The sequence below is a fragment of the Pan paniscus genome, chromosome 3 (genome assembly GCF_029289425.2).
Source record: "Pan paniscus chromosome 3, NHGRI_mPanPan1-v2.0_pri, whole genome shotgun sequence".
In the NCBI taxonomy this organism is placed as follows: Eukaryota; Metazoa; Chordata; class Mammalia; order Primates; family Hominidae; genus Pan; species Pan paniscus.
Genome location: NC_073252.2, coordinates 123,228,427 through 123,250,300, shown reverse-complemented (window position 1 = coordinate 123,250,300; position 21,874 = coordinate 123,228,427). Strand labels below are relative to the sequence as shown.

At 34.6% G+C, this 21,874-nt stretch overlaps 1 protein-coding gene across 2 annotated transcripts in view; it reads right to left on the bottom strand.

Annotated features, from left to right (window-relative positions):
• Positions 1-21,874, bottom strand: part of FAT4 (FAT atypical cadherin 4) — a 177,861-nt gene that overhangs the window by 23,298 nt on the left and 132,689 nt on the right. For both annotated transcript variants that reach the window (XM_008969462.4, XM_008969463.4), the window contains exons 10-12: positions 16,883-21,232; positions 5,992-6,096; positions 845-1,152 (exon numbers count right to left, since the gene is read on the bottom strand). In XM_008969462.4, the coding sequence (XP_008967710.3) occupies positions 845-1,152; positions 5,992-6,096; positions 16,883-21,232 (4,763 nt within the window). The remainder of the gene's footprint in view (positions 1-844; positions 1,153-5,991; positions 6,097-16,882; positions 21,233-21,874) is intronic.

Here is a 21,874-nt window from a genome sequence, read left to right as displayed (position 1 = left end):
AAAACAAACATGAAGGGATGAGAAGCTGCTTCTTAGGGATAAACAAAGGAAGCGGTTTATTAAGATAGAACTTACTCTAGGTGAAGATGTTGTGAACACTGTTGAAATGACAACAGAGGATTTAGAATATTCCATAGGCTTAATTAATAAATTAGCATCAAGGTTTGAGAGAGGCTTGACTTCAAGTTTGAAACAATTTCATCTGTGGGTAAAATGGTATCAATCAAATAGCCTCAAATGCTACAGAGAAATCTTTCATGAAAAAGGAGTTAATCAATGTGACAACGTTTCCTGTTGTTTTATTTTAAGAAATTTCCATAGCCCCCACCATGAATCTTCAGCCACTACTACCTGGCTCAGTCAGGAGCCACCAATATCAAGGCAAGACCCTCCACCAGCAAAAAGACTATGACTAGCTAAGACTATTGTTACCATTTTTTAACAATAAAGTGTTTTTGATTAAGTTATGTTATGTAGATTTTGTAGAAAAGTCTCCTCTGTTCCTAAATTGTTTCTTCAGTCAAGGCAGAAATACTTAGTCAAGGCAGAAATACTTAGGAAAGAAAGGTAGTTATTTTAAGTATAGTCCTGACATGGCCTTAAAAACATACAAAAAATATCAATGAAATTTTTTCACGCACTAGGCTATTTTCTCAATTGTTCTCCTTTTTATTGTTTTTGAACAGAGTTGTCATGAGCAAAAGAAAAATATTATGCCTAAGTTTTTCATAACTAAAGTGTTCATTTAATGAATAAACCTAATTTAACATGATTTGCACCCCAATTCATACTTTATTTGAAGATCCAGTTGGATATACAACAACAATAAAATGAAATATCTTACCATTCCTGCTCTCCTGGCAATCACAGTGTGAAAATGTCCGTCTGACACCTTCTTCATGGTGGTGAGCTTATATGTACCACTGCCTAAATTATAAGAGAATCTTAGTCTTTCTTCGGCAATTTCAAGGGCCAAAAACTCAGCCCGGTCGCCTGTCTGGTTGTCATAGTTGTAAAGCAATAAGGCATGACTTTTAATCGTGGCAAATTTGACATAAATATAGTTGTTATTGGGGTCCAAGCTTGGAAATTCCATGTATGATAACTCCTCAAATCCATAACTGTTCAACTCGCAGTGTTTTCCAAAGACACCTGTTGGAGGGAAAATTGACAAACTGGCATAAAATTTCACGAAAATTTTATTATATATTTTGATTAAAATATTTTTGAATTATAAAATGAGATATCTTTTAACAACTTTTTTTACTTTCCAAAAAATTTCATCTAAACTAAAATTAAAATAGTTAATGATCTTTATGAATGAATGATCTTTAAAACATGGCAGAAATGATTAACTGATGTAATTATTTTTCATTGTCTAATTAGGGAACATATCTAAGTATGTTTTGTTTCTCAAAATGAAAGGCTTAGTGGAATGGAGTATGTCTGAAGAGATTTCTTTCCCAGAAACGTTTCAAAATTTATTGTTTTTTTTTTATTTTTTTTATTTTGGGACAGAGTTTTGCTCTTGTTCCCCAGACTAGAGTGCCTGCTCACTGCAACCTCTGCCTACTGGGTTCAAGCGATTCTCTTGTCTCAGCTTCCCGAGAAGCTGGGATTATAGGTGCCGGGAACCACGCCTGGCTAATTTTGTATTTTTAATAGAGACGAGATTTCACCTTGTTTGTCAGGCTGGTCTTGAACTCCTGACCTCAGGTGATCCGCCTGCCTCAGCCTCCCAAAGTGCTGGGATTACAGGCATAAGCCACCGCAAGCGGCCCAAATTTGTTGATCTTTTAAAAGTTGTATTATGCTACAATTTTCAGCCAACATACTTCCTTCATAATATATAGTTCTTAAAAACTATTTCAACTCAATTGAAGATGGCAAATGCATTTGTTTTGATTTTTTTTAAATCAGTACCTATATTCATGTTATTTTCAAGGGCCACAAAATCTGACAAGTGGAATCATTGGTTTAGGAAAGGAAATAACTGTCTTTAAGTTTTTATCTCTTTCTTGTTTTATACCCTCTGTGGGTATGATTTATAGCAGGCTACTTTAAAATGGCTGTCTGTTTTTCTGAAAGTCAGCATTCCCATTTGTTTGTGCTGGTTCTTTTTCAAACTTGAAAAATGAGTTTTATTGATGTTACAATGTTATGCCAAAATTCTTTTCCCACAAATATTAGTAGACTGTGGCAAATGATTGGAAAATTAACCCATGCCAATACCTCATGATTCTTATTAACTTGCAAAGGTTTCATTTCTTAATTTTGGCTTTATATGTCCCATAAATGCATAAAATTTAGAGTGAGGGAATTGTTCAGCTGGAAGGAACCAATGCCATTATTTTATAGAGTATTTAAAACTTGCCTAAGGTCACAGAACCAAGAGAAACCACCAAAATTTGAGGCCAGATCTACTGATTGTCTAGCTATTTTGACTACCACATTTTATATCAGAACATTTTTAAAATTAAAACAGCCTAGAAGTTGCTATAAAAGTTTGTGTTATTTATCTTTTCCTTTTCTGTCCAGACTGAAATAATATTTATTATAAATGAGTAGAAATTATACATCATTTTGGCCAGGCATGGTGGCTCACGCCTGTAATCCCAGCACTTTGGGAGGCCAAGGCGGGCGGATCACGAGGTCAGGAGATCAAGACCATCCTGGCTAACACGGTGAAACCCCGTTTCTACTAAAATTACAAAAAAAATTAGCCGGGCATGGTGGCGGGCACCTGCAGTCACAGCTACTCGGGAGGCTGAGGCAGGAGAATGGCGTGAACCTGGGAGGCTGAGCTTGCAGTGAGCCGAGAACATGCCACTGCACTCCAGCCTGGGCGACAGAGCGAGACTCCGTCTCAAAAAAAAAAAAAGAAATTATACATAATTTTTAATTTTTAATCTTTAACCAAAGTTGAAGAAAAGGCAAAGGAATTATAGAAATGATATTTATTGATATATACGTTATGTCATATATATGATATATAGAGATAATATATTTTATACATAGTATAATCTTATACATTATATACTTATTATATCTATCCTGTAGAATTTGTATTTGTATTTTATACATTTCTGTGGCATCTATATTTAATATTTATAATTTGTATGTAATAATAATTTGTATATAAATATGCTATCTATGTAGAAAGAGTAAGTGAAGTTAAAGTAAAAGGAAAAATAAAGCATATAAATGAAATAAAAATACTACTAAAAAAATTTGTGTTATGTGTTCACTTAGGTCTCTTCTGAATAAACTTTAATAAATCTATAACAATGTGCTGAATATTTGAGTGTAAATATATGGAGAAAGTATATAGATACTTACATTTTAATTCAAATTGATACTGTATTTTCAAACATGAAAATATTTCTTTATGGAATTTAAAAAATTTATTCTTAAAAGGTTTTGGTACTGTTTTCACAGAAAGGTCGCATCTTAATTCTAAGAAGTTATAATTATACATGTCGCCTTTATAATGTCTGAAGCACTATGTTTTTCCTAAGACGTAATTTAAATTAAAAAATCTAAGTATCGAAAAAATTTTTTGAAATCCAAATAGCCAATCTTTTATTGATGAGAAGCTAAACAGTGCAAAAAACTTTTTTCTAACTTCAAAATGATCAAGTTTTGTTTTAAAGGATGCAAGTGTAACTACCTACCTCTGGCTATTTATTTGAGGCATTCCATCTGACATTGTTATTTGTACCTTTCATCCACATTCCATTTGAGAACAAAAATCATTTTTGTTTCTGCTTCTATCTCTTTAGTTTCAAATTACATAGCAGTGTTTCAGTGATTTTTGTTTTCTTTTGTAAGTGCTTATGTTGTCAACCGACAATGTCTAAGTTTAGATAATGTTTTTTGTCTTTGCCCCTGGAAGGAATAGGGGGAGAAATTTGCACTGCCGGCTATGTGTGATTTGTGTCTATTTTAATTTACATTGTGCTATTCCTCTTCCCCTGGCGATGTCTACAGAGTGACAAGAAGGTACATTTGGCCCCTCAAATAGTTCCACTTAATAGGCAACGACAGTTGTACCACTACACTGCAGCAGCAACTTGTTTTTATTGTGTATCAATTTTATTAAATACTCAAATTTGCAACTCAAAATCCCCAAAACTTAAATCCTCAAAATTTGCAAAGGGATCCCTAAAAATATGAACATCTCTGTTCAGTCACTTGAAAATCATTTCTAGTTTACACTCTAATCCCCTTATCTTTTATCTCAAAATGTTAAGTTAAACCATGAAATTTGACTGTGGTTATCTGTAGAAAGCAGCACCACTTAAAATGATGAGACACCATTGAAAGAAAGAAAAAGTTTTTGGAGATCTCAAGTTGTGGTTATTTTGACCTTGATATACCTTTCATTACTTCACAGGCATTGTTAGAATTTCAAAGAAATTGTATAAAAAGGGGTTCTGTGAATGTCATACTGGACTGAAAATAAAAAATTGTGTTCTAGTTGCTACATTGTCTTGGGGCAGTTTTGTCTCAACTTCATTTTTTGACTTTGGGCAAATCAGCCAATTTCTGGGCCTCAAAACCATTGGTAAAATACATTCCTCAAAATTAGATATTTTTCTATTTTGTTTGTCTTTATCATTCTATGGATGTGCTTAATAAAAACAGATAGTCATGAAGTTGTTTGGAAATTAAAAGTACCTAGTAAATTATACAGGTTATTAGGAACTGCATATGTCTTTTAAATTCTATTATCCACTATAGGTTGAGCTTTACTGTTCAGGTCCATATAGCACAGTTATATGCCCAAAGGAAGACTAGAAAAATATCCTTGCTCTTTCTTGCTTAAGAAAAGAGACATAGATGAAGCTGGAAACCATCATTCTCAGCAAACTATCGCAAGGACAAAAAACCAAACACCGCATGTTCTCACTCATAGGTGGGAATTGAACAATGAGAACACTTGGACACAGGAAGGGGAACATCACACACCATGACCTGTCATGGGGTGGGGAAGGGGGGAGGGATAGCATTAGGAGAAATACCTAATGTAAATGACGAGTTGATGGGTGCAGCAAACCAGCATGGCACATGTATACATATGTAACAAACCTGCACGTTGTGCACATTACCCTAGAACTTAAAGTATAATAAAAAATAAATAAATAAATATACAAAGGGGAAAAAATAAAGAAAAGAGACAGAGTCATTTGGAGATGGATTCTATGTTGTGGTGTAAAGCACCCTTTAAAAAGAATGGAATAATCACAAACTTATGAAACAAGCCAAGCTGATACAAATGCTTCCTCTGAATCTCATGGTTTTTGGCTGGCACAGTAATGGGTAACAGTTGAATAAGACCTGGAAGGAATCTTTTAGTTCATTCCACTAGGGTGAATAAATATGTATGTATACAAAAAAGTTCTTTTTAACAATTTTTCTTACCCAAAAGACAGATTAGTCTGAAATTTTATTAGTCAGGTAGTATCAGCTACAAAAAGTCTATTATGAAAACGTCAGGTATAGTTACTAAGTCCTTCTAATAAAAGTGGCTGAATTAATATAAAAAACAAAATTAAAAACTAATGTAAAAAACAAAAATAAAAAATTAAGCAAAATTCACAAAAGTGAAACAAACAAAAAACCTTACTTTGACTACTCTTAAAGATTTGAAATAGAGAGTGATGTGAAAGAGTGCTTACAGAATTTTTTTATTTCATAACTTCTCAGCTAAAAAGAAGATATCCATAAATCTTTGGGGGGAAATGTCCTACGGAAACAATATTAATTCAATTATCTTGAGTTGACTCTTTTTGTAGTAATGATCAATGTAATGTATTTAATGGGATTTCCATAACTTTTACAAATGTTAAACATTTAAGATTTTATTTTAATAAAACCTTCCATGTAAAACAATAATTTTTTGGTCTGTCATACTCATAATAAAACAAAATTGCTAAACTGTGTGCAAAAACAAACTTATATTTTATATCAACAAATAGTTTTACTCACCAAATGGACAATGACAATAATAAGAATCCACACCACTGTGGCAGGAACCACCATTAAAGCAGGGGTTGCATTCACAGTAATTGACTGAAGATTCACACATTTTCCCTAAAATATATCAAATTCAGTTTTTTTTAAATCTCATACATAAATACATTAACACCGTTACAGCATTACCATACGTTAAAATCTTTCCTACGGCATATCATGGAGAAAAGAAATACAAAAACATTTTACTTGACATAAGGAAATTAGAATAATATCCTAGAATTTAAAATCTTGTTTAGTTGTCCTATTGTAAAATGTGCATTATAATATTTAGGAAATAAGTTACATGATCATCTGGGAAGAAAATACTGTTTGCAGAGAAATGACATGATAAACATATTTAAATGCTTTCACTGAATTTATTTTCTGTGTCAATGTCCCTTCATCTTTTATATTTTATAGATAGAAAGTTGAAACTTACAGTATTCTTTTCACTGCAGAGATTTTCTTGACTTAGGTATTTCAAAGATAATAACTTACCTTATTTATCAAACTACACTCTTTCTACTACTAAGAAATATCACTTGAATTACACATATCTGTTGTAAAGCAGAATAAGAAATAAGAAAACACATCATATTTTCAAATGCTTATGAAAATTTATTCTTGTCTACAGATTATGCATACTTTGTCTTTTGTCTGAAGCGATAATACCGAAACAGCATATTTTTCAGTTTATAAAGACTTTTCTCATACATGACCTTGTTAAATTGAATCAGCTAATATTGACTGAGTGCTTATTATGGGCCAGACATGATAATGGAGGGGGATATGGCAGTGAAGAAAGCAAACAAGTGTCTTCAGACTGTGTTTCCATTTCAGTAGGGAGTATTAATCCATACAAAGGAAATATTTACATTTCAAAAGTGAAGAAGAAAAGCCTCTTGGAGGCTAATATATTGTCTGTGAAACTGTAAAACTATGACACAGACCAATTTAGGGCTTCTGCTCCCATATCCAGGTTTCACAAAACTATGGTAGTTGATCACGTGGTGTATAAAACTTGGAGTATAAGTCCCACTTGTTTTGTTGTTGTTACTTATTTCTACCTAAACTTAAACATGTTCTAATACCACTGTTCTATAACTTTAAAGTACTGTAATTATTTGATACATTCGTTAGGATCTAATTTTCAAATTTCATAATGCAGTGAGATGTTACAGAATTCTTAATTAATTTATTTTCATTGAGAGTAGGATTGTAAATACTACAGCATTTGTTTCTGGAAGTTACTTTCTACTTCCCAGCCCAATTTCACTAATGCATTTATTAGATAGCTCAGGAAATGATATGCATTCTATATGCACAACGAGACCTACTGCTGAGCATAGATACTTCATTTCATCATACTAACTTTGCTTAAAACACAGTCAAAATTTTGTTTAAATTGGTTGTGTTTTTGTGGCTTGATTACGGAGCCACACTTATTCTGGTCTGAAATTATAAGTGTGAGTCAGATCTCATGATGCTAACTAAGCCCATTTCTGTACATCATAGAATCATAAACACAACATTTTTTCCCTTATAAATAAATTGGGAACCTCCTTATAAGGCAAAACATTGAGCTAACAATTTCAGAATACCTTTCTATTGTTAAGGCAAGGGCATGAAAATAAACAAATTACAAATTTATGGGCACAGAAATCAGGTTTTAAGTATTGTAGCAGTGTACTACATTGGAGAAATAGGCAGGAAAACTTCAAATAGTGCTTGATTTCTCACCAGAGAGTTGCGGTTTCACAGAACTCTTTCCTGTTTTGTTTTTCAGCTGATTATGTGAAGGCCAGTTTAGTGATGTAGATTTTTTTTTTCTTACAGCACAGTATTTCCCAGTTGCAAATACATAAGGACTACTGGCCATATTTTTGATTAGTTGTCAACAATAAAGTAATATTCTACTCTTTCCATTTGGTTTTCACTGTAAAAGCACACGTAATTTTCACTTGTGCTTTTTGACTAGGTACAGTTTTACTTTCTTTCATTCCTTTCTTTATCCAAAAAATTATTTTAGAGTTGTGTTAAAAGTAACATGTATAAAATACATAGATTTATATATGTATTTATAATGTGTGTGCAATATAGCCTTGTTATCATGAAAACATGTTAGTGGGTTACAAAATTGCCACCTTCACTTCTTAACGACTGGAAATGAGGAACAAATAAGAAGTAACAAATGTAGAGGGTACTGCTATGTATACTTACTCAAATAATTGGACATATGTGCTCTCTGAGAAAAATATATGAGTATAAATCCCAAGTCATTGTTCCTATAAAGCTACTATATGTTTTTTGAATTTCATTTACAAATACTACCTTTATAAATCTTGAGTTAAATAGCAACAAATGAAATTTACGTGTTGTTCTTTTTTGTGTATAATTATATGAATCAATTCTTATTTAACCCTGTATAAAATATTTTAACATAGACATCTGAGTTTAATTTAAATATAAAATACAGGCTATTGCAGTTACTCCAGAGTGAGGAGTGGAAATATATCCTAACACAAATAAGACTTATTCATTTATTAAAACATACAGTGATTACAAAGTGGCAGAAGATGTTACAAACCAATAAAATACTAATTTTGAGAACGAATTTCCTATAAAACTCAAATTCTCAGTAGAATCTGATTCTTCAAGTATACACAAATAGAAATAGAAATTGTTAAGAAAAAACAAATTCAACCTTGCATTCATTATTTCAGTTTAAAAATAAGGTTGTTTCCTTTTTACTTTGTCTTAGTGGATAATTACAAATAATTAATAATGGCTATTCCTCAACAACTAAAAGCAGAACTACTATTTGACCCAGCAATCCCATTACTGGGTATATACCCAGAGGAATATAAATCATTTTACCATACAGACACATACAAATGAATGTGCAATGCAGCACTATTCACAATAGCAAAGACATGGAATTAACCTAAATGCTGATAAATGACAGATTGGATAAAGAAAATGTGGTACATACACATCATGGAATACTATGCAGTCATAAAAAAGAACAAGATTATGTCTTTTGTGTGAACATGGATGGAGCTGGAGGCTATTATCCTCAGCAAACTAACATAGGAACAGAAAACCAAATACCACCTGTTCTCACTTATAAGTGGGAGCTAAATGATGAGAACACATGGACACAGAGAAGGAAACAACAGACACTGGGATCTACTTGAGGGTGGAGAGTGGGAGAAGGGAGAGGAGCAGAAAAGATAACTATTTGGTATTGGGCTTAATTCCTAGTTGATGAAATAATCTGTATAACAAACCCTGTGACATGAGTTTACCTATGTACCAAACCTTCACATGTACCCAGAACCTAAAATATAAATTAAAAAAATAGATAAAATGGCTTTGTTTGGGGTTAAACAAAGGAATTTGTTGTTGAGTTTGGAAAAAATAGTCTTATCTGTTGGTGGTAGAGTATGTAAATTATTTACTATTTAAAAATTGAGTTCTCCATTTAAAGAGTAAAAATTTTTTACAATTCATGAACTCAGAGGTTGCCATAGCAGATACTTGAATTCAAAGACATAGTAGGAAAACATATTTAAATTTAAATTATTATTTAAAACACCTGTGTCTTTTGTGTGAGAGAAGGATTCCATAATTTTACTTAGAATCAAAAGAAAGCTTCTAAATGCATATTTCTCAGGTTTGGAAAGTTTATGCTTTTTTACCCAATTAGAAATTAACAAAATTCTGAATTGTTTTGTGCAAGTCTATCTACTTAAATTGTAGTGTTAATAGCATAATGAGTATCAGAGAATGCAGTAGTTTGAATTACTCTAACATGCTCTTGGTATAATAATCTGATGTGTTGAACTCTAACATGCTCTTGGTACAATAATCTGATGTGTTGAAGCACTGTGAAACAAAATCTTGGATCATTAACTTAATTAATGCTACAAGTCAATTAACAATACTTGCCAAACGCCTTCAGGCTTGGAAGTATGCTGATAGGACTTGCACAAAGACAGGCATTTATTCCTCTTGAACTCAAGAGGCCTCCTTCCATTAAGATATGTTTACTGCCATAGCAGCTGTTTAGAAGAATAAATTGATCTCATTGCTTTGACATCCATCAATTAATTGTGTTGCCACACACTATTTATCATAACTAGAAGGAGATGTGCTTGAAGAAGTGTAAATTCTTAGCACATGGAAAGTGGGAATAGCTTAAGGTGAAAATAAATGCATAATAAGAATCCATGGTATCCACAGACTTTCCTAAACTTACAGGAGAAATTTTGTGTCTATTTTCATGTTTGGGGCCAGAAGATGTGATGACGTGTTGAACATAAACTGAATCTATTGTAATCACCTATGGTCTTTTCAACAAGAATGTATATTCAAGTTTCACTTGTCCAAGCACATTTTAATGTTGGATTATGTGAAATAGAGCTAAATTTATTCTCAACTGCTAAATTGGACCACTCCATGAAGATATGATAATTTTTGATACCCTATGATACATGTAGCCTTCAATTTAATATCTTAGATTATATATACATATTAGACTACCATAAATATTATTTTTAAATCTCCTGTATTTCTACACAGAGGAGATTGGAGAATATGTGCAACTCTAAAAATCCATTTTAGGTCTAAATTGATTATGTTATTAATAAAGAAATTCTATAATAAATATATGCTATTCATTCTAGGCATTTATCTTATATATTTTCCAAATTATTTTAGCAAAAAGTAGCTGTCTTTTGCACAGTATACAAATGTTTCCCATTATTGTTAAGGAGCTATGAAGATAGTCTAAGTATCCTGTTCAATAGCCTTATGGCTTTTTTGCATTGAAACAAAAGCAAAAATACCATGTTTTAATAAGGGCTGCCAGTAAGAAAAGCAACAACCAAAAAAAGTTTTTACCTTTGTCTTGTAAAACAAGCACAAACACAACCTCAATGAGACTACAAATGATTACATATGATTACACACATAATGTTCATAAGCTTATAAATATATGCTTATTTTCTACAGAAATAAGCATTTAAGCTACTTCTTAGAAACATAAGTTATTAATGCTTTTATAACTTAATGTATTACCTAATGTAAACTGCCTAATTCTGCTTTCAGGAATCAAATTAAATAAAAATAATTGCACTATTTATTCTCTCTTACATGAGCCACTCTTCTTTATCTCAAAGAAAATTTAATTTCATATATATTTACTAAATTTCTTTTATATTATATGGCTTTCCGGTCACATGATCATCAACACCACCAATACATGACCGTAGTAATTTTAAAAGAATCACTCTTAGTAACTCTTTCCATCTTTATGAAAGCAAATATCTGGCAAGTTTCTCAGTAAAATTACTATGCATATTCTGTATATAAGTTGGTATGTCTGAAAAAATTTTACTGTTTATACTGTCAAATGACATAAAAGTGATGAATGAACAAACCTCATCTTTCCTGAAATATCGGGACTTAATTGAGAACATAGGAAAACTTCTCCATAAGGTAATAAACCCCCGGCATTATTCCAAATACTACACCTAAAATGCATCCAGATGTGTGAAAGTGAATGGAAAAGGTTAAAGAGACTATGAACTAATTATGTTATAAGATAGTCAGATTTATAAACAAGCTCTATCAAAGTGCTGCATTTTATAACACCATCCATTCCCATGAAGGATTTAATGCCAGGAATGTGATGCAAACAGCAAAAACCTGGCAGCAGGAGACAAATGTTGATGTGGTTACTATTACTGTGCTTTCTAATTAGTGTTCTATTAAGCGCAAGACATTTTCATTTGTATATGAAAATAAATACTACATGTGTCGTTATTAGGCTAAAGTTTTCCTCTAGGAACCCCTAGACTTATGAGGCAGGAATAATAGTTTTTATTCACTGAGGCATACTGACAACTGATGTTAATTTTTGGTATCATTACATTTTGTGAAAATTTAGAAATTAATTTTTCACATGGCCTATACTATAATAAACTTTATCCATCTTTTCTAATAATTTATGTTACAGTTAATCAAAGCTCCATATGGTGATATTAATATAAAAATTATAAGAAAATTTTCTTAATAATGAAACATATGAAGTGATTATAACTGAATATGTTACTTTTTTTCAATTTTCTTTTGGTTCTTTTTCCAGTAACTAAGGAAAAGAGATAAGAAATATATGTTATACAAATTCATTCCCTCTAAATCACTCATTCATTAAAAAATGTAGTTGTTTTATACTTATGTGCATGGTTACAGACTTGAAAATAAACTTTAAGAATATTTCAGAAATAAACTGGTGACAGTATGATAATAACTATATCCCTTCCTATTTTTTGTTCCATGATTATCATTTTCATACTTGCGTCCTTATAAGTTGTTCTCTACATAAAATCTCCTTTCAGCTAACATTTAATCACACCCTAGGGGATTCTGGGGATAAAGTCTCTTAGTTTGCATCAACTCATAAGCCACTTACTCTTCTACTCCTTAACACAATTTCTAAATCCACATAAAATACTCAGTGGGGTGTGTGTGTGTGTGTGTGTGTGTGTGTGTGTGTTTATGAGAGAAACTGGGTATGGGTAGTGGCTGAGGATCATTTTAAGCAGAAAGTTCAGAAAATTGTGCAGCTCCAATTTGTAATTCCACAGACTTTGAAACCTATTGATAAAATGCAGGTGGAAGTCCACAAAAGTAGAGTATGAAAAATACAGTAATTTAAAATAATTCTGATGGCCAAAAATTATATACAGACCTTGAAGAAGTGAAGCTTTACTAAGGCACTACAATTTAATTCATGTTAACTGAAGTAAAATCTAGCTATTATGAGTAATTTTTAAAAAAATCATTCTATGAGGCACACATATAGTTATGTGTAAATTTTGTCTTATGGTTTATTAGCTCTGACTAGGTTAGATGTTAAGATGTTTTGGTATATTAGCTCTGTCTTCCTGAGCCAGGCTATCTGGCAGAGACTAGGTAAAAAGAATAACTCAGAATGATCCTTCAGAGATTACCTCTACAAAAAAAATTAACAAGCTATAGAAATTTAAGCAATACATTTCTAATTTAAAGTATGGATTAACATTTGCCACTCACTATGTTTTTTTCATATTGTTTCCTACAAAATACAAAAAGGAAATAAAACTGTCAGACATTAATTATCTGCCAGTTTTACTGGATGGTTTTTTTCATACAGAATTTGAAACTTGATTTAAAAAAGTAAGATTCATCTTAATCATTCAATTTTATGTTTGTTTATATCATTTCTGATCAGCTGGATTATCTCCTACTATGCAAATGAAGACTGAAGTGAACTCTGAGGAGAAGTATGTAACGTTAATGTATAACTTCAAACAACCTTCCCTAGAAAGAGTTTATGATATAGACTTTGGCAGCTCTGGCCCTGGAGTCACCAGACTGTAGGCTCAATTTCCTACAGTGTAAAACAGGAAGAATAATAACATCTTCCTAAGCCACATATCATCTGCTGACATTCAGCATCGTTCCTACCTTTCCATATTGCAAGGGCTGGAAGTCTGAAAACTACCTTTTCCAGACTCCCTTCCAGCGGGGTTCAAGTTTATATTCTGCCAGGAAAAAAGACTGTGATGATATCTGAATGGTAAAAGCAAAGCAGGAACCATTATCCTCAGATCACTTGGTGCAGCACTGCAGGTGGGCAAGAGGATCAGCAGCGGTGTCTTGCAATGCCTGCCATGTCTTTATTGCTGCGCCCATTGGTGAATGTTCCTGACCTGTATTCTTAGCCATTTTGAAGATTTTGTAAGCTGTTTCCTTGTAGCAAATACTTTCCTGCCTCAAAGTCTGAGAGTAGTTCCGATTTCTGATCAGTCTCAGACAATACACTGTCTTATAGGCTTTCTGTGAGGATTAAGTATTAATAGAATAATGGACAAAACATTCTTAAATAATATCACCATAGAACTCACCATAACACTCTATAGCAAGTGCAAATCAAAGTGTGATGAGTGTGACATGTATATAAAGAGCAGAGGCTCCAGAGCCAAGTTTCTAGTAAAAAACTAGTTAGAACACTTTCTGTGCCATGGCTGGAGGCAAGTTGTCTAATCTCTTTTAATGACTCGAAGACTTAATTTTTTGGTCTTCAAAATTGGAATAATAATTATAATATCCATCTTACAGAGTTGTAAGAACTAAATGTAATAATGTCTATAATGCAAGGAGCTTTAAAAAGTGCTTTACATAACTACTTGATAAATGTTATTAATATTTTATGATGTAAGGAAAGGCATTTTTAAGAGTTTCAACTATCACGTTTAGAAAAGTATGTAATGTATATTTAAATGAAATGAAACAAAGAAATAAATAAGCCAGACAGAAGTAACTTACTCATCATTTATGCTAAAATCAGCAAATGGTGCCTTTGTTCACACCAGTAGTACTTTCCATGTTTCTTATCAATACCTAATACATTTGCACTTTCTTCATTCTAGGACTAAATGTAAACTCAATCTAAACCTAAGTGTGAATAAATGCATTATACTAATGTAGAACATAAAAACTCTTATTGTTGAATTCCCAGCCGATAAAGTAATTTTGGGGATGGGTAAGAAAGAGTGAGGGAAGTGTTTAGAAATCCTGACCTCAGCATGTATATAGCTCTATTATTCATGATCTTAGGATATAACTCTCATAAGACTCACAGTTAACTTCCGCTACACAGGTTTCATGTCTTTTTAAAAATTCTGTGGTACTCCTCTATTACTACCACTATACTAATACCATTATTACTACTACTAATTAGACTGCAATTACTGAATACTGCACAGTGTACCACGTGGGTTTTGTTTGTTTGTTTTGAAATGGAGTCTTGCTGTTGTCGGCCTGGGCTGGAGTGCAATGGCGCGACCTCAGCTCACTGCAACCTCCATCTCCCGGGTTCCAGCAATTCCCCTGCCTCAGTCTCCTGAGTTGCTGAGATTACAGGCATCTGCCACCACGCCCAGCTAATTTTTGTATTTTTAGTAGAGATGGGTTTCACCATGTTGGACAGGCTGGTCTTGAACTCCTGACCTCAGGTGATCCACCTGCCTCGGCCTCCCAAACTCCTGGGATTACAGGCGTGAGCCACTGCACCTGGCCTGTACTAGGTGTTTTACAAACATTATATTTACTCATTACAAAAACCCTGAAAGTAGTTATGATTATTCCCATTTTACGGACAGAGAAATGAAGAATCAGCTAAGGTTAGGTGACTTCCCAAAAGCTATAGCTAAATCAGATTCTATGAAATCTATTACTTTTTCTATTACACATGTTTTCTGCCACTTTTTCTTCATTTACATTTCAAAGTTATTTCATTAGAAGGCAAAGACTGCATGTTCTGTTTCAACATTTTCAAACTTGCTCTATATTTTCCTCAAGTGATTCAATTCTCCAAATATAAAACCGTCAGTATACACATAATGGACACTTTTGAGAATATAACATACAAATGCATTTGCTTAAAATATTATTCTGTAATACATCTACAAAAGCTAAAGCAATCTATCTTGATTCTACCTATACTACTAGTACTGTAAATTATGTTTATAAATACTGCAGAGTAACTCAATGTAATATGCATGCTTTACAAATGTATAATGTGCAAGTTATAAGATAGAATTTTGCTCTCCTCAAGCTTATCAATAGCATAACATTTATTCACATTTGAAGGAACATCAACCACTGATTAACTAATAGACAGGTTGATAGATAATAATGATATAGACATGGAGTATAAATAGGTAGAGAGCTACGTATATATGGACATCATATCCCACTAGGGTGCCAAAGACTAGTTCAAAATTTTTTCTGCTATGTTTAATGCTGCTTTCTAGTCTGTCAAGATAAGCTGTGGCTCAGTTGTGTTCTAGCTTTCTTGAGAAATAAGCCTACTGTGCTTTCTACTCAACCATTAGAAATAACACACCATTTTTTTTTTTTTAAGACATAGTCTTGCTCTGTTGCCAGGCTGGAGTGCAGTGACGCGATCTCGGCTCACTGCAACCTCTGCCTCCCGAATTTAAGTGATTCTTCTGCCTCAGCCTCCCAAGTAGCTGGGACTACAGGCACACAACACCACGCCCAGTTAATTTTTGTATTTTTAGTAGAGATGGGTTTTCACATGTTGGCCAGGATGGTCTCGATATCTCAGCCTCGTGATCTGCCTGCCTTGGCCTTCCAAAGTGCTGGGATTACAGGCATGAGCCACCTTGCCTGGCCCAATAACACAGCATTTTAATCTAAATCTGAAAACATGATTCTCGCTCTTCTCACGATGTGGATCACATTTCAATAATAATGACGACTATGATTTTAAAAGGTCACAAAAACGACGATAAAGAATCAACAACAATCATTGTTAACAATTATTTAACACACAAAATGGTCCAAATCTTATGTTTTGTATATATTTTATCCTTTAATATCTAGAATACTCTTTTAAGTAGATATTATTCTCTTTTTTGCTCTTGTAAGAGACGCTACGAGATTAAGCGCTTAAGTTCTGGATTTAACTGTGTAGACTTGAATAGTGACATTACAGCAAAGTAACTGAATCACCTGAGAAAACCTAATTACTTACTCTCTACTTCAACTTCCTTGCCTATAGAAACTGGAAAATATTCCTACCTCATAAGTTTTCTTTTAAGAAGTAAACAAAACAAATACATAAAAAGTGCTTAGAACAGTATTTGACCAACAGTAACTGTTTAAAAACATTTGTTACTATTATGCTCATTTATATGAAAATCATTGGAAAATGATAAAATTATTTCCTTTCAATATACTTGACATGGCTAAAGTCTTAGTGAGAAAAGTACAAACGTTGTCATACCTGTGTATCCAGTTTTGCAAACACAGTTGAAGCTTCCTGGAAAATTCTGGCAGATGGCACCATTCTTGCAAGGACTCTGCAGGCACTCATTGATATCTCTCTCACACGCCCTACCAGTGAAGCCATCTGGGCAGCTGCATGAAAATCCTCCCACTAAATTGTGACAGGTTCCACCATTGTGGCAAGGTGATGGAAGACATTCATCTATATCTATTTCACACCAGCTACCCGCATATCCTGGCAGACACTTGCATAAGAAAGGCTGCAGAGGTTCATTTGCTACGATGATGACTGGAAGACTCTCACGGCTTTTTAATACGGAGCTCACAGCCAATCTTCGTAGACAGCTCCCTCCATTCTGACATGGGCCATGCACACAGGAGTCATGATCCACAGATTCCACCTTTACTCCACTCTGCCGGAGAAGGATCTCTTTGATGCTTTCAAAGAAGGTGGCTGCGCCACTGGGATTCACATACTGATTATGATTTCGCTTTACAGCTGCCAAAAGAAACGTCCTATTGTTCTCTTCATATGCACTGTACAGTTGCACAGCAGTCCCTAAGCCTGTCAGCTGTGAGCTGGCAATGCGTAAAAAATGAAGGTAGTGGTTGGTCAAGAAGTCCTTTACTGTTGATACGCCGAGACGAAGTAAGATGCTGTTATCCACTGTGGCATTGGAAAATCCAGCAAAGAAAACTCGGATGTTGCTCGTGACTGTGCTGTGAACTCCATCATTGCTAAGGACAGTCAGATCAAACGTGCCATCTGTGGACCTTGGCTGGGAATTCAGATCACAAGTACCCCCTGGAATACTGAAGAGGCTGGTAACTCCTGAAGTAAGGGAGCAGTGGAAGCTGTCTAACACATCTGGATCCTGTGGCTTCACAGAGCCTAAAATCCCACCGGGAAACAAGTTGCCATAATAATTAACAAATATCTCCACCGTCCGAGACTGTGAAGGATTGTCATTTTGGTCTATAACTGTGATATGCACAGTTCCTGTGGAAGACATTTGAGGAACACCAGAATCCTTGGTAACCACAGACAGATAGAAGTCTGCAATCTGCTCTCTGTCAATCTCTCTGGTTGTGCTCAGAACTCCAGCAGTGCTCAGACTGAAATAACTGGTGGCAGGACCTGTGCTCAGCAAGTAATAAGTAAAGGGACCTTGATTTGGAGGGAGATCAGGGTCAGTGGACTGAAGGGTCATCACCAAAGTGCCTGGCCATTTGTTTTCCATGACTTCTCCTTCACTGACAGTCAGCATGGGCCCGTTATCATTTATATCTTCCAGGGTGACTAATAAAGAGGCACTACCTGTAGCTGAGGGAGTCCCTGAATCAACAGCCAAAACTGAGAGATTATAGATGGGAAGGGTTTCTCGATCTAATTCTGCAATAACGGTGATCTGTCCTGTCTGTGGATTAATAGAAAAGGCACCATTTTCATTCCCTGATCCGATGAAGTAAGAAAACCTGCTCCAGCTGGGGATGGAGTCTGAGTCAAAGGCACTGACAAAGGTCACATGAGTTCCTATTGGGACCCCTTCACTGATCTGCACACTGTAGACGTTTAGAGTAAAAACAGGTGGGTCATTTGCATCAAGCACAGTGACATTTACAGTGACCTCATCTATATCTGCACCTCTAATGCTGCCAAAGTTCTTGGCCAATACCTTCAAAGACACCCTTTCTTCTTTTTCTCGATCAAGAATTCCAGAAACATAAATCTGTCCAGTCTTCTTATTGATCTGGAAACCCTTCTTTCGACTATTACCAAAAATCAAATAGTGTACCTCCCCATCAGTGCCCAAATCACGGTCGCTAGCAAACACTTCTCCAACAATAGTACCTTTAGGAGCTGCTTCTGAGATTTCAAAATAGTAAAGTTTGGAAACAAAACGGGGCACATATTCATTTGTCCCTTTTAACTGTACATTAACAGTGGCAAAGCTACACCTTTCCTCATCAGGGACATTGAAGGCTTTCACAGTAAGATGGTAGCTCTGCTTGGTTTCAAAATCCAAGAAGCCTTGAGTGGTTATGACTCCTGTGTTAGGGTCAATGACAAAGAGGTCACTGTCAGATGACTGTACAGTATACGCAATCACAGCATTTGTTCCAGAGTCAGCATCTGTTGCATTTAGGTGGATAACTGTTGTTCCACTTGGGGCATTTTCCAAAACAGTAGGGAAATAGTCATCAGAGAGGAATACTGGAGAATTATCATTCACATCAATCACATTTACGGTCACACTGCAGTAACCAGTTCTTGCAACCCATCCTCCATCTATAGCACTAATCGTCATTTCGTGTTTCTGGCAAAGCTCATAATCAAGAGCTTTGGCTAGTGTTAATATACCTGTAGAAGAATTGATTGCAAAAATGCCTTCTTCATTTCCTGAAGAAATGCTGTACTTAATCAAGCCATTCATCGCTGCATCTCTATCTCTTGCAGAAACAGTTCTGACAATGGACCCAACGCTATGGCTCTCAGGGATGGTTGCACTCATGTGGCTTTGAGAGAATTCAGGTGTATGGTAGTTTTCCTCAGTGACAGTTATGTGAACAGTTGCTTGGGAAGAAAGTGGAGGGTTTCCCTTATCCTTTGCAGTGACTGTGATAAAATAGTTTTGGTTCAAGTCAGAAATCAGGGAGGATGCTACTGAAATCCACCCCGTATCATTGTCCAACTTAAATTTTCCTAAATGGTTATCATTAGAAATGAAATACTCCACTTCTGAATTCAGTCCAAAATCTTTGTCATCTATTGCTGTAACTCTGATTAACTTCGTACCAACCTTAACATTTTTGGTGACTGGAGTGAAATATTTACTTTTAAGAAATTGAGGTGCATTGTCATTACTGTCCACTATATTGATGGTAACTGTTGTCTCACTAATTAAGGAAGGTTTACCTCGATCTGAAGATGTCACTATAAAACTATGCCTGTTGATATTCACATTACTGAAGCCAGTGACATTTTGGTATTTTAAGATCTGTTTATTGAAAATCTCTCCGGTGGTGGCATTAATCCTGAAATATTCTGATTGAGATTTTATGAAATAAAACACTTGTCCATTTGATCCCTCATCAGGATCCGTTGCAAATACCTGAGCTACTTTGGAGCCAATCTCAGTAAGTTCAGGGCAATCTAAATAATAGGAAGTTCTGCTAAATCTTGGAGCATTGTCATTGATGTCTGTCACAAATATTGTGACATCTGTACTTACAGTCCACCCAGAATCATGTGCAGAAACTCGAATTCTGTAACGGTCTGTATCTTCCCTATTTAAAGGTCTGCTTATGACAATATCCCCTGTGCTGGGATTAATTGTAAATGGAAGATTTGCATCCATTATAGAATATCTACTAATTGCATTAATCCCAACGTCTTCATCAGAAGTTGTGACACGGGTAACTGTGTATCCTAAGGAGGAATTTTCAGGAACATGGGCACTAAATATCTGAGAAAACCTAGGGGCATTATCATTTTCATCTAAAATGTTAATCATGACTTTTACTGAAGTACTCTGAGACGGGGACCCTTTGTCTGATGATTTTATGGTTAGGACATAATGAGATACTTTTTCCCTGTCCAAAGGTCTAACGCTTCTAATTTCACCAGTAGCATGATTGATACTGAAACTATTTTCCATGTTGCCATTAACAATTTCATAATCTAACTGTCCATTGGGTCCACTGTCCTTGTCCATTGCCGAAACAGTAAGTATTTTTCGAGGGGAAAGGTTTTCCAATATTTCAGATATAAATGGGTCTTCCTTAAAAATTGGGGCATTATCATTGACATCTAATACTGTTATATCAAGTTTCTCGTAAGAGGAGAAAGGAGGGAAACCACCATCTCTGGCCTCTATCCATACAACATATTTTTGTATCTTTTCAAAATCCAGAGGTTGACTAATAGACACCTGCCCTGTTAACTGATCAATCTGGAAAGTATTGCCAAGATTCCCACTTGCGATATAATATGACATAGGTTCTCCTCTTAAAGAGGATCCTGTGATGGTGGTGACAAGCGAGCTGACTGGTTGGTTTTCAGGAAACATGAACGTTTGTTCTTTGGCTCTGACTTTAGGGAAATCGGCCTTATTCACGAATCTAACAGTCACTGTTGTAGAATCTGTCTTTGGAAATGAGCCACCATCTTTTACATGCACAGAAAATGTCACTTCTGAAGCTCCGTTTAGTGGTCCGGCGGCCATAATGGCTCCCCTCAATGGGTCAATGTGAAATTTTTCAGAATTTCTACCCGAAAGAGAATAATGCAGTTCAGAATTTGGTCCAATATCAGCATCTGTGACTGTAACCGCAAAGACAAAGGAACCTATAAAAGAGAAAGTGTGCAGTTATACTCATGTGGAATTTAAATAAAATATTAGGTAGCAGATAAGTGCATATAAGACACTGTATTGCTGCTTGATGTGACCTTATTTTCTCATGATTACTAGGGAGAACAGTATCTCCTATATTTTCTCTGAAGTTCACAAGTCAAATCTGCTCTATGATTGTCTCAGAGACTAACCTGCCATTTTCTAACTAAAATTTATACAGTCTGTTGGATTTAATACTTTTCAGTATGCCTTTGAGAGAAGCCTAGGGAAAAGAACTTGCTAATCGTTCAAAAATCATAGTTTCTAGGAGAAAAATCTGCACATAAAACAACATTCCAAGAAACATAATATGCGAGCTCTGCAAAGTGCTATGCCTCTACCCAATGCAATGATACCGTTGCTCTAGTGTGTCTTAAAATATCTTCCAATCACTTTATATGTAATCTTGTCAACAAAAATCATGTTCATTACCATTTATTCCTTGTCCCCACTGTTTTATGACAAAATTCCTTTATACGTGAACTATTATCAGATGAAAAAAAAGTGCGTATGTGTATGTGTATATGTGTGTGTATATACATACACAGATATATACATAAGCCAATTAAAATAATTGTAAAGTAGTAAGAAATAAG